Source organism: Python bivittatus, unplaced genomic scaffold (assembly GCF_059951505.1).
Source record: "Python bivittatus isolate LINGU-HERP-01145 unplaced genomic scaffold, Pbiv_v1 ctg000330_np1212, whole genome shotgun sequence".
Taxonomy (NCBI): Eukaryota; Metazoa; Chordata; class Lepidosauria; order Squamata; family Pythonidae; genus Python; species Python bivittatus.
Genome location: NW_028277058.1, coordinates 44,005,533 through 44,020,159, shown reverse-complemented (window position 1 = coordinate 44,020,159; position 14,627 = coordinate 44,005,533). Strand labels below are relative to the sequence as shown.

Sequence of the window (14,627 nt, the reverse complement as noted above, 5' to 3'; positions counted from 1 at the left end):
TTTTAACTGTCTTACCGGATGGAAACTTGAGGGTTGACCTAATGTAGGTATTGCTGCAATATAGATTAACACACAGGTTGACAATTGGAGCAGCATCCATCCCTAGTAAAATAAATCAGTACAATGCCTCTTTGAAGTTATCCCTTGGGTTCCTTTGTTGATTAGATTTGCATACAACTGCAATCAGGCCAGGCTGTTGGTGGCTAATAGCAAAATAACTGTATAAGAATATAAATACAATGGCCATGGTAATTCAATAAAAATTAACCCACTTGTAAAAAAACACAAAACCTTACATCATCACTAATAACTGCATACTCAATGGCATCGTCTCATTCTCGGTAAGGCTCCTGAAAAAGTTCCATGTTTAGTAACATAAGGTTAATGATGTTGGAGTAAATTTCACCTCCAGAGAGAGGCTGTTCTGTAATGCAGTTACACCCATTGGAAAACCGTGTTTGTGTGCCTCATTTTACAAAAGTCGGGGACCAACAGCGGTTTCTCCCAGGACTTGCAAATCAGATGGGTTGATTCTGGTTGGAGGAGGCAGTCTTAAAAGTTTAACATTGATAATATCAGTTGGAGGCTCATGTACTGAGTTTGCATATAAAGGGGTGAGGGTAATTTAACCATCCTTTCTTACTAACAGGGTCCTGCAAAAGAAGTCCTCTTCTGAAAGTTTTGTTGGCATTGTGAGAAAATGCCCACTGGCACCAATGGAGTATTCTCTTCCTAAAGAAAATACTACCCTCGAATTCATTTCCTCCAATATAATTCAGAAGTTCTCCATTGGCAGATAAATGTGTGTTGGACCAAAGAACGAGAATTCTTCTCTTTCTCCTAAGTCTAGCTAGCTGGGTTATCATTGGGATAGCTCTTGACAATTTTCTGAAGTTAAACTCAGTTTGATCAGTCCAAAGCTTTGGACTGTTGACTTTACAGCATTTTCTTTTTAAATAGCCATTCAGAAATTCCACATTCTTTCATATTTGCAGGAGAAGGAAAGAAACAAAGGGAAATAAGTGAGATGCAGAAGCATCAGTGCAGAGGTTGCCCATCAAGATTGTGGACCAGGAAGGGCCTCAGACGCAGTAACTCACAACTTGCTTATGACTTTTGAAGTCAGTGAAGCAGTACACGTTGCCATGTAGAAACCGTGGTCCCCAAATCATTTTTTAAAAATATAAAATAACAAAATTGTACCATTACATTGAGATTAAGAAGGGCTGGACACCAGACGCTCTTAAATTCCAGTTCTGTTTTTTGCTAAAGCATTTACTGAAGCTAAATCTATTTTTGGATATGTTGCTTTTTCTTTTTATGTAATTCAGAAGTTCCAGTTGATGCTTGCTTCTAGAGAAATTCTGTAGAGGAGGAGGAATTATTGGAAAGGGAAATAAAACCGTGAGAAGAGGTCTGTTCAACTGGGAAGTAACTTACTTAAGAGACAGTGAAAATTGGCTAAGTTTCTCATTTCTTAATTCATTGTATGAACTTAGCCAGTGATTAAGTTCAGATACTCAAACTGTTTTAACTATGATTTGTTGAACAAGCCATATTGGCTTGATTCACATGTAACACTGAGTTATAAAGGTCTCCTCCAAGAAGCTCTCTGGGTCTTTGTACCCTGGCCCTGCCTCCTGTCTTGCTGTAGTTCCTGCTGCCACTATTTATCTTCCGGGGATGCCTCACATGACACCCTGATCCTAACCCCTGACAATGGCAGTTTTCTTTATAATCCCAGGTAGCAGACCTTGGGAAAGTTGCCTTCTTGAAACCCTAGAGCAGTGTTTCTCAACCTTGGAAGGGTTGAGATGTGGACTTCTGGCTGGGGGATTCATGCTGGCTGGGGAATTCTGGGAGTTGAAGTCCACATCTCAACCCTTCCAAGGTTGAGAAACACTGCCCTAGAGAGTTGCTGCCAGTCAGAGCTGCCACTTCTGGGATCAACATGCCAAATGTTCTGGCGCAGTACAAAGCTAGCTCATAAGTTCAAGATTTCCTGTATCCTGCTTGCCATAATTACTGCTTTTTTGCATAACATGGGTTGTTCATTTAGAATCAGATAGTGCTGGCCAGTTATGCTGGCAAAGGGTATAATAAAGAAACTATTGAAGCTGACTTGAGGAGAACACTCCAATCACTGATAGGGAAGAGCTTGTTGATTGCAATTTTCCTGTTTTGAAGCCGTTGCTTTCTGGACCACGGTGATGTGGCAAAGCATTTATTGATTTAGACTTGCATTTGGAAGTGTTGGTGCTATTAATGCTATAAACACAGGCACAACACATTGGATGTGTGAAAGGCTGTGCAAAGCTGCTAGTGAACTCATTGATCTTTTTGCTTAATCTGCAGAGCACACAGGCAGGGCATTGCATGTCTTATAGAACAGAGAACAAACCATAGTTTGGATATTGCAGGGGCCAATCTTCTTAGGAATGACTTGTTGTGTAAGTGATTTAGTGAGCAAATGTCCATGTGTGTTGGTGTGATAAGAATACAGAATATAATAGAGGAAATTAGAGAAGCCTTAAATAAATAAAAGATATGATTTTAGGATTAATTACGTTATTGATTAAATTTATTTTATTGCCAGTTCTCTCAATGCTTTAAATAAAATATAAAATAAGATATAAAATGCAAATTAAACCAGAGGCATTAAAAGCAGCAATAAAAACAATTGAAAGGCTGCTTTGAAAGGTCTGCCTTTGTATTTATGGGAATACAAAGTGTAGAATACTTGTTTCTGAGATTTGCCAGAGAAGGTACAAAAACCTGATTTTTAAGCTTTTAAAATTTGCATAAATTTCCCAAAGAATTTTTTTTATAAAGCCACACTCTGGATGCTTAAAGGCTAAATATCCAAACCAGGGGAGAATAATCCTAAAAACCTCAAGGGAAATGTGTTCTAGAGGGCAGGTGCCGTGACTGAGAAGGTATGTCTTCTGGGTCTCACACAATGGCACTGCTTAAAAGATGGGACCCAAAGCTTGCCGACTCTGTTGGATCTTATGAGATAGGCAGAGACAACTGGAGAAAGATTGTCCCTCAGATATCCAGGCTCTATGCCGTGTAAGGTTTGTAGGTGATAACTATCACCTTGAATTGCAGCTGGAAGCCTACTGGTAATAAGTACAGTTCAGGTAGGAAAGAATACATGGCTGTACTGAGGCATTCCATAACAACTTGTGCTCTGCATTCTGGACCACCTGTAGCTTCTGAGTGGTCTTTGAGGGCAGGCCCAAGTAGGGTCCACTGCAGTATTCCATAGTGAAGTAACCTGGCAGAGTATCCAAAGCAAGCACCTTCTTTATACTTGTTAGTAGCTTCTTAAAGGAATTATTTGTTCAAAGTCAAGGCATTACGAAGGTGGTGACCAGGTGGAACTGTATTGCAGCTGTATCGCCACCTCCTTGAACTCAAATACATATTTTTATGAGTCTCTGTTGCTGTCTTTGAGGTACTGCCTACAGATACAGTGGGTGTGCCCACGCTGAATCTAAAGCAGCATTTCTCAACCTCAGCAACTTTAAGATGGGTGGACTTCAGCTCTCAGCCCAGCTGCAGAATTCTGGGATTTGAAGTAATCACATCTTAAAATTGCTGAGGTTGAGAAACACTGATCTAAAGCACCTCCCTCTTCATATCTTGACCAGAAGTAGTCACAGAAACATTTTTAAATGGTGTGGAGCTGCTTTGCTTTGTTCAGAAGTGGGTCTTCTTGCCCAGGGAGTAAAAAAATTTATCTGGGATGGTGGAGAATGCAATGGGAAGCTAAAAGCTGTGCCTGGAGCTGGGGGCCCTACTCACGGTAACGCATGCCCTGGTCACCTCCCAGTTGGACTGTTTCAATGCACTCTACATGGGGCTGCCCTTGAAGAGTATCCGGAAACTTCAGCTGGTGCATTAAAGTACTATCTATCCTTGAGTCAGCATAAAACTATGAAATTTGCTGCCCACAATGCTGACCCCTATTGTCCCTCAACTACTTTGTTCTCACTCATTGCTGATTCTCATTGCTCATTCTCACTCATTGGTGCTGTCCTGTCTGTGCGTGTGAACATGTGATAAGCAAAGCAATTGGTTTACTATCTTCCCTCTTCTGCACATCACTAGCTGGCAAGAAAGACATTTTATTTATTTATTTATTAAGCAAATTTATGTAGCCACCCATTTCACTGGAGCAACTCTGGGTGGCGTACAACAGTCAGATAAGAAGACAGATAAAAACAACAGAGGAAATATAAAAAAACACATTAATAAATACCATAAAAAACCAGAATCAAGGTGCTGCAACAGCACAGAGCATGTCTGGGTACAGGACTCTGGCATCTTCTTCAGACTCCTTCCTGTCGCCCTCCTCCTCTGTCCTATTTTGTTATAAACTGAACTGAATATTTTTTTTAAAAAAAGCCAGAGTCACAAAGGGAGCTGAGTTAGAAGCAGCACTTTTATGTACAATTTTTTTCCTTTCTTTAAATAAGTAACCAATGCTGACTTCCAGATTCCTCCATACTCTGCTTGGGGAAAAATTAAAAGGGGAGTTGAGTTGGTCCCCTTATTTTGGTATTATACTGTTTCAGCCTTGCACTAAACCATAGCGTTAACAGATGATCAACACAGTGCTGTTGTGTAGGTCTGATAGACCCCCAATGCAGTGTGGCTGTGTCTAGCTCTTTGGGCAGACAACAGCAGAATGGCAGCAGATGAGACAGACCATGGACTGGAAGGAAAAAACACTCCCCTTTCAGCCCAAAATAGCCAATAAGGGCCACTCTGATCCTGCTCACTACTGGCCATCTGACTTTATCTCCAGGATAAGAGGTGGCAAAGCATCACAGATTTTACAAACCTTGTTAATGAGTGCTACTTAGTTTAAGAGGGAAAACGCTGCTTTAAAAGCCATACAGATAAAGATGGCATAAGCTAGTCTCCTTCATAGACTAGGAATAAGATGCCACATGCCACAGTGACACAGCAGAAACCAGATATGGCCAGGGATATTTCTGCCCCAGTTAGGTGCAAGTGGGAAAAGACCTCCTTAGCAGGTCTGCAAAGGAGGAATCTGGCCCATCCACTATTTGCTTAAGTCTTTGGATAGCATATTTCTAAAGCTGTCTGTCCAGCAGTATTCCTATTAATCAACAATGCAAGCCCAGAGTCTTCATATTGTGTAAGATATTTTCTATTAAAAAGAGATAAAGAACTCATTGATTTCTTACCCACTGCCCTCTGGGCTTTGAAATCTATACCTCATAAGAGAGGTTAGTTCATTCTTATCCTTTATTCATCCCTGTATGCCAGCTCTGCTATATCAGGCAGCAGCTATGTAAATATTTATTACTGTTGTAGTTGTTAATGTTGAGAGGATGGGAAGAGTATTGTTTTGGCCTACTAATGCAGGAAACCCTTAATTTTGCCTCTGTAAGGCAGCAAGAACAGGAAAAGTTGGTGTTTTGGTTTGGAGTAACTTTGACGTAACTTAACTTCCTTGGTTCCTCTTTTGCTGTAGCTTGTCATTTGTATTAACAGTTGGAAGTCTCTCATCTCCTAACTAATGAAACGTCTTTCTTTTCTGCCTGTTTGACCAGCGTGCTCCTCCAGTAGAAGACAATGGGACTTACGGATGTCTTGAAGCTTGACTTTGTCGAGACTAATGTTACAACAGCTACGCTGACTCTTCTGACGATAATGTTGGTTCTCCTTGCTTGGTAAGTGGACTTAAGAGTTATAATTCCCAAATATAGTTTAAAGGAACAATGAGATCATCATTGTTTGGTTTCCAAACTGAAGTTATTTTTGAAGAACAAAAGTCAACAGGCTTTGGTGATACTATCAACTTAAGGCAAGACTCTGTCCATCTCAAGAAGTGGACTCAGGTCTGCAAAAGGTTACCCCTGATAAATACTAGTCTTTAAAATATATGTGTCTATTGAATGTCTTTGCAATAAAGAATTTTGTGACATTTTAAATACTAATTTACTTAAGCAAAATTAGAAATAGTTAAATTTATAGTTGCAAGAATTCATCATCATTATCAACTGATTACTTGTTTGAAAGTATGGCAGTTAAATTTTAATTAGACCATCTTCTGTGAAAGAGTTTCTGTGTAGATGCTGGTTCAAACCATCCTTTGTACCTCTGATTCAAACGCGTTATTCAAGATTATTTCCATAACAATATGTGGTTTGTGATTCTCCATGACAGAAACTATTAGAATAATTAACAGTCTTTATGTGCTGTATTATTGAGATCAATTAATAGATGGAAAGCAAGGCAGTTGATTGACTTAATTTTTTAAAACTGGCTCACTACCATAAGTAAAACAAAATATATTGAAAACTCATACTATAATTAAAGGAATGTTCTTAATACCTTTAAACTGGGTAATTGTTCTTTTTCCTTTCCATTGCCCCAAATCTTCATAGGAATTAATTATATTTATGTGACTGTTTTGTTTCAAAATAATGGGGATGAAATGAATAATAGCTGTCAGCTGGAAGTATTTTTCTTCTCTTCTGATACATCTCTGCCTGTGAGTTTTACTTTTCCAGCTCTCCCATCTTCTGTGTCCAGATTTTCTGCTCTGTAATGCTTGTACGATCCCATGTCTTAGTTCCTGTAGGTCATACCTCAAAAGCCACATTTTCATGAATCTTGTGGAACTACCCTCTTAGTTCCCATACCTTGGTGTCCCATGAAACAATTTTTATGTTGTAAACTTTTTGAAGTAGACTCAGTGTCCTGTAAAGTGCTGTGGACATGAATAGCAGTATATAGTACTGCAGTTAATAGTTATTGGTATTACCGTTGTGATTATCATTTAATACTTTAGTGTATTTTTGTTCTTGTGAACACATTTGGAATTTTGAGAGCATGTCATAGGTCTCCCCAAAAAACAGCTATTGTTGGGGAGGCTACAGGGCTGTATATAGCCTGTCATACAACATCCATTTACTGTATGATCAGTTCTAGCTACGGAGGATTCTCTCTATCACTCCAACATATCTTTGATTTTTTTGTGGATAGGTAGGCACTTTTCCATATATAGCACTGAACCACAGTTCCCTCCGTCCTTATTTTGTTTTTCTAAAAATGCCAATTGGGCCTTTGGGGGATTTAGAAAAATTCTTGAAAACAAGATGCTATAGGTTATGCTTTCTTTTGTAGCATGACAACTTGCCATTTTTAATTAAAAATTAAAGCCAGGGTAAGGAACCTGGCAGATATCAAAGAAAGTGTTTGTAGATTCACTGGTGTCCATTGACAGCACACTAACTCTGCTTTAATGGTAGAAGGATAACCTGGAAGCTTCCTTGAAAATATTCCCATGCATTCCTAGATGCTCTGAAGGCCACTTTTTCCAAAGAAAGCATATCTCCATTACTTTGGGGATCTGATGTGTTACTCAGTTCCCAAACTGTTGCAAGAACACGATGTAGGTCTAAAGCTGGGAGTGTGCTTGTGGGTGTGCCTAGGACATCTGTTTTGGGGCACTGTGCTTAAGAGGGATACTCTTCTTAGTGGTGCTTCAAGTCAGCAGTTCTTTGCCAAATTTAGATCATTTTAAGCTGTTTTCAAGTGACTTGAAAGAGTCTTGGCTTCTTGGTTTACAATAACTGTGGTTTTGAACCTTCTGGCCCACTAGCAAACAAATAACTTTCTGATTTTGTTTGGAGCCAATGTTTCAGTTATCTAGAAGAGTGACTTAAAACTGGAAAGCATGGGGATGATAGATGCATAAAAATGTTTTACTGAGATTTAAATGAGAAAGTATGAAGTTAGCAATACTTTAACATTTTAGGATGGCAAACGATGTAGTTCTTCATATGAAATATTATTGCTATAAATAATAGATTATTAAAATCTTTAATAGAATATGGAGCTAAGTCTCTGCTGTCTGGCCTTGATGTGCTTATTCCTTTTGTGGCTTTCATTCTCCTGCCTGTGAATGCCTTAATAAAATGAATGCAGGAATTTGCCTCTCATTTAAAGTTTAATGTACCATAACCTTGGCATTATGAAGAAGCTGTCACTGCTTTCAGACATCGTTGTTCAAAGTTGATCTTCACCAGCTTATCTAAACCAACCTGAGTGTTAGAAATGTGGAAATAGAGGTGTAGGTGTCTATGTGTGTGTGGGGGGGTACACTTCAAATTTGCTTTGTTTCATAATTCTGAAGCGGACACTTAATGAAGCTTGTCTGTCTGCACTTCTTATGACCTCCCTATTTTCTGTTTGGGATAAAGTCCTCCTCCATCATTTTCTGCTTATTTTTCAGTCCATGTGCTAATCTCACTTCTTAATATATGGAGACGGCGGGTTCAGACTCTGTTCCTTATCTGATCCTGCTTAAAAATGTCTTCTGTTTCTCAGCAGAGGTGGCAATAACCTCTTCCCATGGACTGTCACTGTACTGCATTAGACCATCAGATGCAGCTTTCCAGTGTTAATCTAAACACCCGAATAGTGCTGTGAAATGTCTCCCTTCTTGATTTTGGAAGATTAGCGCAGGCAGAGCTGAGTCTTAAATGGCCTCTTTGTTAGGCACATGTTGTGGAATGCCATGCTTTAAATGATATGCTGGCTGATAGAAGGGGTTTGCGAAAAGCAACCCTGATGGGCCTGGGCTAATGCTGGTAGCAAAACATTTGCGTCACTTGTCACTTACCCTGCAAAGATAACCTTCATGCTTTCTGAGTGAGCAACTTCTTGGTTGTTTGTATATGCATCTTTGTCAATGGTTTGGGTATAGAACTGAGTTCCCCTGTATTTTTTCCTAATAGAAATGTCTTATCTTCCTCTCTTCTATAGTAGGGGAGAATATGCTGTTAGTAGCTGAATTTCATAGAACCGTGTAGCCAGATTCTGGGCTCAAAAACCACACGGATATTTGTTTGGCAAAAGACAGGAAAATTCCACCTTCCTTGGCTACCATGAGACTTTGCTTCACTGCATTTAGTGGCTATGTGGAGAGACCACAGCTCAGTTACAGAACCCATTATTTGCATGCAGAACACACCAGATTCAGTCCTGGCCATTTCTGACTAAAATTGTCAACAGGAAGTATTTCTGTCTCAGACCCTAAAGACGAGTTGCCAAAACAAACCACCCTCCCCCGCCCTCCAAATCTGGTGCCTTCCAGGTATGCTGGGACTACAACTATCAGAATTCCCTGCCAGCATACAAAGCCAAAACCGAAGAGACATCATTAGGACTTAGTGTGTTGTGTTTAATTCAGGAATATAGTGTACCACAAGTCTTGTATGGCTTATTTAATTTTGACTTAATGTGTTCTGTGAACCCAGCCAATGTGGTTTTTAAATCATGTATAAGTTCGGGCATAGTTTCAAGATCCCAGGATCCTACTATCTCCTTTGATAGTAACAAACCACGTTAGTTTTCTGCTTGTGCAACAGAATGCAATTAAAAAATAAGCATCACAAGTTTGTTAGCATCAAAACAACTGGCTCAACCAAGTATGTAGTTGTGAGTAAAATAAGATCAACAAATTGGGTTGGAAGAGGTGAGATCATTCTCTGTCAGGATTGCTACGTTGAAGACAGATGGGCCCAAGAACATTGAGATGATAGTAAAAAGAATTAGAGTGGCTCTTAAAGCCAGAGCTAGAAGCGCAAGAGTTCTCTATTTGCAGTAGTTATGGGAGGCTCTGTTGTGGAGCTAAACCCAGAGAACAGATGATAGTCTGTGATGCCATGGGATTTGTAATGATAGGGTTTCATTGGGCTTCAGTGTATCTTGGGAGGATCTGAACCGTTCTATAAAATAGAAGTTGGAGCACACAACCTACTTTCTGAATTAGCTATCTCCCCATCATTTCATATACCCAAACTGTACTGATCAGTGGACGAGATGCAGAGCCAATGTACTATCTTGACCCTTTCCTTATTTTCCTTATCCGTCTGCGGCCAACCTTCAAAATGAATGAATATGCCCAATGTTTATAACAGAGCATTGATTCCTCATTTTTTTAAAAAAAATTACTGAAATCACAAAGCATCTTTGGAGAGTTGAAACACTTTTCTTGAAGGAAAGCACATTGGACTGGCCACTTCACAGTTAGTCAATGAGTGCTGTGGATGGATATTATTTGTTTTTTGTTTGATTTGTGTTATACCTCTCCTCCAGGAGCTCAGGGCTGACTTACATGGGGATTTTAATCAAGCAAACAGCCCAGTGAGGAATGTTGGTCCAAAAAGCAGTGAGTAGTCCAAAGTCATCCAGGGAGTTCCATAGCTGAGGTTGAACAAACCCAGGCTGCACACCAGTGTGTATACTTGGAAGATGCTTGAATGAAATATACTTACCATTTTCCCCATTATTTTTTTTAAAGAGAGAATTTTAATGAAGTGCAAGCAAACAAACAAATAATCAGAACAGATGTAAAATTATTTAGCCACCAGTTAGGGAGATTAAAAAATGGAGATAAACCGAGAAAATAGCAATATAAATGTTGTTTTTATTTTTTTGACCAGGGCTTATCTGCCACTCCAGTTGAAGGGGTTTAGTCCAATATTAGGTAGGATTGAAAAAAGACGACTTGATGGGATGCCTGAAAGAAGTTATGTCTAAAGACCATATTCCAAATTTGCCCTGCTGTGTAATATGTAGTATATATGAGACCCATTCTTGCTTATATTTGATTAGACTTCTAATATGGATATATACCTTTAATTTTGCCATTGCTGCATATTATCTAATTTTGCTCTAGCTATCTGATATTGTTAGCAAAGTTCCTTTTTTCTAACATTGAGCCAGATTTGTTCTTGCAGCTGTCAATGTATATCTTAGTAAATTGTGATATTTTATGTTTATATTTTTGGCTATTATACCTAATAAGAATATTTCTGGTTTCCAGTACTTTGGATATTTTTGTTTTACATAACAATATATGTGATAAAACGTTCCTTCTTCATTATGCCATTTGCAAAAATTATTGTTATATGATTTATCTATCTTGATAATTATTGATGGAGTAATATGCCATTTGTAAAACATTTTATACCAATTTCCCCTTAAATTATAACTTGGAGTAAATTCCAGTAGAAGAGAATATGGGTTGAACTGTGGAGTCCTTGGTGCTCTCTGAGCTTGATTGTTTGCTTGTAGACGTTTGATTACTCGACTAGCTAACGTCATCAGTGTTAGTGAGCGTGGGGTTTGCTTCTTGTTTATACACAGAAGCTTGCCCTGCCAGCGTTGGTGGGGGTGTGGTTTTCTCCTTGGTAGTTCCTTGATTAGGGTGTTGTTATTGGATTTTGGATTCTTGGTGTTTTTCAGATGTCTTGGTGAGAGGAATAAAGTAGAATTTTCAAACAGAAATGTCCGGTTAATTATACATATCTCAGTTGCTGGTAACCAAGTCACAGATCTGAAGCTGCTGCCAAATTACTAATACTTAAAGGGACTTCTGGACCTTAATGTTAGTTAATAGGTTGCTTATTTTATAAAATGCCTTCTAATCCCTTCCCAATTCTGCAAAGCCCTCTCCCAGTTTGTCTGTCTTTCATCTTGCTCCCTCCCCTTGTGTGTGTTTAGCTGCAGCATCTTTAAGCAGAGACTTTGTTGAATGATCACATTTTGATAATTAGAATGCAGATTTTTTTAAAAAATGTGTGTGTTTGTGTGTATGTATATATATTTGTGTACAAAAAAATAAATCAACAGAGGCCCCTGGGGCCCAGTCCTCTGCAACTAGTTTCCTCCAGCTATTCTCTATTCATCCTATCTCCAGGTGTACGGTAGAGGATAGCCTACCTTCTTGGAGAGGTGGAATACAGATTTTTTTTCAAGATAGCAATGTGATTATAAATATTGTGGACTTTTACAGTGTTGGTATAATAAAATTGCTAAAAACACTGAAATATTTGCTGTCAGAGCCATTGATATTTGCAGGAAATAGCACTGGAGATTATAGATTCTGGGTAAAGAAGGAGGAAATAGAAGCAGTTATATGTATTTTTTAATGAATAAAACCTCAGAGGGAAAGAGAAAGGAGTTTGCAATGCCTTGCCTAACCCCAAACTATCAGTGGCTGCAACTCAGATTATTTTACTAGATTTTTATTTGGTTCCAGGTGTTAGTGCCAGTTTTCTATAAGAGGGGGATCTTCAGGCCCCCAACGGGTTTGTAACATAAATAGGAGAGAGGACCATGGAAGAATAAAGGAAAGGAACAAAAGACAGATTAAATGTATCGTCTTTTTATTGTTAAAGATAGATCACTCAGTTCTTCAGATCCTGAAGTGAAATGAATATAACCCAGCTGTTCCAGTGGTACATGTAATAATGGCATTTTAGCCTCTCTGCTTATCCTGAATTTCCCACCACAGTTATAGTTGTGGTGGAAAAGCAGATATTTTTAGTTTTAGTTAAGCCAATATCTGAAAGACTGCTTTCTCTTGCGTGAGCCTGCCTGGGAATTTGAGTCTGAGTTCCATAGGAGAAGCTTGTCTTTCCCATCCATCCAAGTTTGAAGCATATTGACAGAAATGAGAAAGGGCCCTCCAAAATTTCATTCCCAGACTCTGGAAATTTTGACCACAGGAGGTCTACCTGGCCCTGTTTCTAATATCTCTCTGCCAGCAAGTGGAAACATTTTTTGTTGAGAAAGAACTTGGAACCATTTGCTCATTTGTAAATCTTGCTATAATTGGCTTGAACCATTGGCTTCTACTTATGGTTTTGCTTGCTTTGCTTTGATACAATATGATTTTACTTTCTATTTTTTGTTGCACTTGCATGTTTTTTACCTGTTAGCTGCCTTGAGTATCCTTTGCTACAAAAGCAGGATATACATTTAATAGATAAATAAAAGATGAAGCCACATTCATAAGATGTCGATTAAATACAGGTAGTCCCCAGTTTAAGGACGAGTTCTGTTCCCAAGGTCTGTCCTTAAGTCGAATTTGTATGTAAGCCGGAACAGTATTATTGTATAATACAGTATAAGTAGTATTGTGTATTTAACTTGACTCACTGTGTATTTAACTTGAATTTTGCTACAATAGCCACCATACTTAACTATGGGTCGTCCGTAAATCGGGTGTTCTTAAGCCGGGGACTACCAGTACATACTAAAATTGAGTTAATGCACATTGAGTTACTCTATATCTACTTTTATTTTGTTTACCTCTTTTGAGTGGACTTGGGCCAGTGAGCCATCTTGTAAATATTTGGATAAATAATAAACTAAACTGGATTAAATGAGACACAAAAAGTACATTTTCCACCATCATTGAATTTCCATGCTAGAAAGCTACTCCAGTTGGATTTTTGTCTAGCTTGCATCATTAAAGGTATATTTATATGCGGTCCTCCATTACTGTCCAAGGACAATTTACTGTGCAATTAAACAAATCCACAGCACTATCCATTATATAGTAGCTCAGTTAATATCAATAATGCAATTATTCATTTAAATGGCAGTGCTTAAAATATAGCATCCTTCCAATTCTGTAAAATGCAAATGATTGAAATGCCTGCCATAATAAACCTACATTCACTCAGCACCTTAAGAAATACCACTGTAAGGAATTCCATCACCAGGACAACAGACAGTAAAATCTTTCTTCATTGCCATCAATTTAATCTCTGATGTGGTGACAAGAGCTTTAGTGAAAGATTTTGAAGCTCAGATAGATTGGAGGAAGGGTTCCTTAAAGATGCTTGGGTCTCAAGTTTTAAATCTCAACATCAAGAAACTGGTAAAATTCACAAAGCTATTGGTCAGTATTCCCAGTGAGCCACCCCAGTCACGCCACATCTTGACTTCTGTACTGTGCTTCAAACTATCTCTAAGGGACAACCTCATGTGCAATGCATTCCAGTAGCCCAGGTGACATGTTTCAGCATCAGTTGCTGAATCCAACAGTGGAAAGAAAATATTACACAACAGCTTGAAATAAATGAATTTCCTTCCTCCTGCTCTTTATCCATAGTAGCCCAGGTGGAGATGGAGAAGCTTACTCTTGGGTGCTGTCATGTATTTGTATTATTATATCAGAGGGATAAAAACAGTAGCACATGGGGAAAACCTGTACAGCACTAACAGGTACTGCAGCCAAGGACAGCTATGATGAAGAGAGATAGATATATCAAGAGCAGACTTGAAGGTATAGGATGGTATGGTATAGGGTGTATGGAGGTATAAATATGGATGCATAGGGTAAGGAACAGATTGTCCCAGCTGAGTGGAGGTATTAGACTTATACTGGTATCAAATAAACCATTGTTTAAAAACATCTAGCATAGTGTGGTTTGAGCCTCAGCCGCAACTGATCAGTGCTGCATAGGTTCCTTACTTCCTAGACCAGGAGGATCATGGGAATTTGTGGTACACTTTTGATGAATAATGGCTTTTCTGGCCTTATGGCTGTAATAAAATTATTGATTTGATTTGATTAATATGGCCTCCTTAAACCTGCAGAGCCAGACTCACCGTAGCTGAAACCAGTCCTCAAGGGTCTTGGGGAATCTTATGGAGACAAAGCAGCTGACATGCATAGCCTTGACATAGCCCTTGTAAAAATTGGAGGTAGATTTTATTTAATATAATGGGAAAATCTAGAAGACCCAAATAAAGATTTCTTTTAAAAAAGAGAAAAG

The 14,627-nt window shown here is 38.7% G+C and overlaps 1 protein-coding gene across 3 annotated transcripts in view; it reads left to right on the top strand.

The window, feature by feature from the left end:
- TBXAS1 (thromboxane A synthase 1) overlaps positions 1–14,627 on the top strand; it is a 237,952-nt gene that overhangs the window by 7,011 nt on the left and 216,314 nt on the right. For all 3 annotated transcript variants that reach the window (XM_015889542.3, XM_025172010.2, XM_025171937.2), the window contains exon 2: positions 5,592–5,711. In XM_015889542.3, coding sequence (XP_015745028.1) covers positions 5,614–5,711 — 98 coding nt within the window. In that variant the 5' untranslated portion in view covers positions 5,592–5,613. The remainder of the gene's footprint in view (positions 1–5,591; positions 5,712–14,627) is intronic.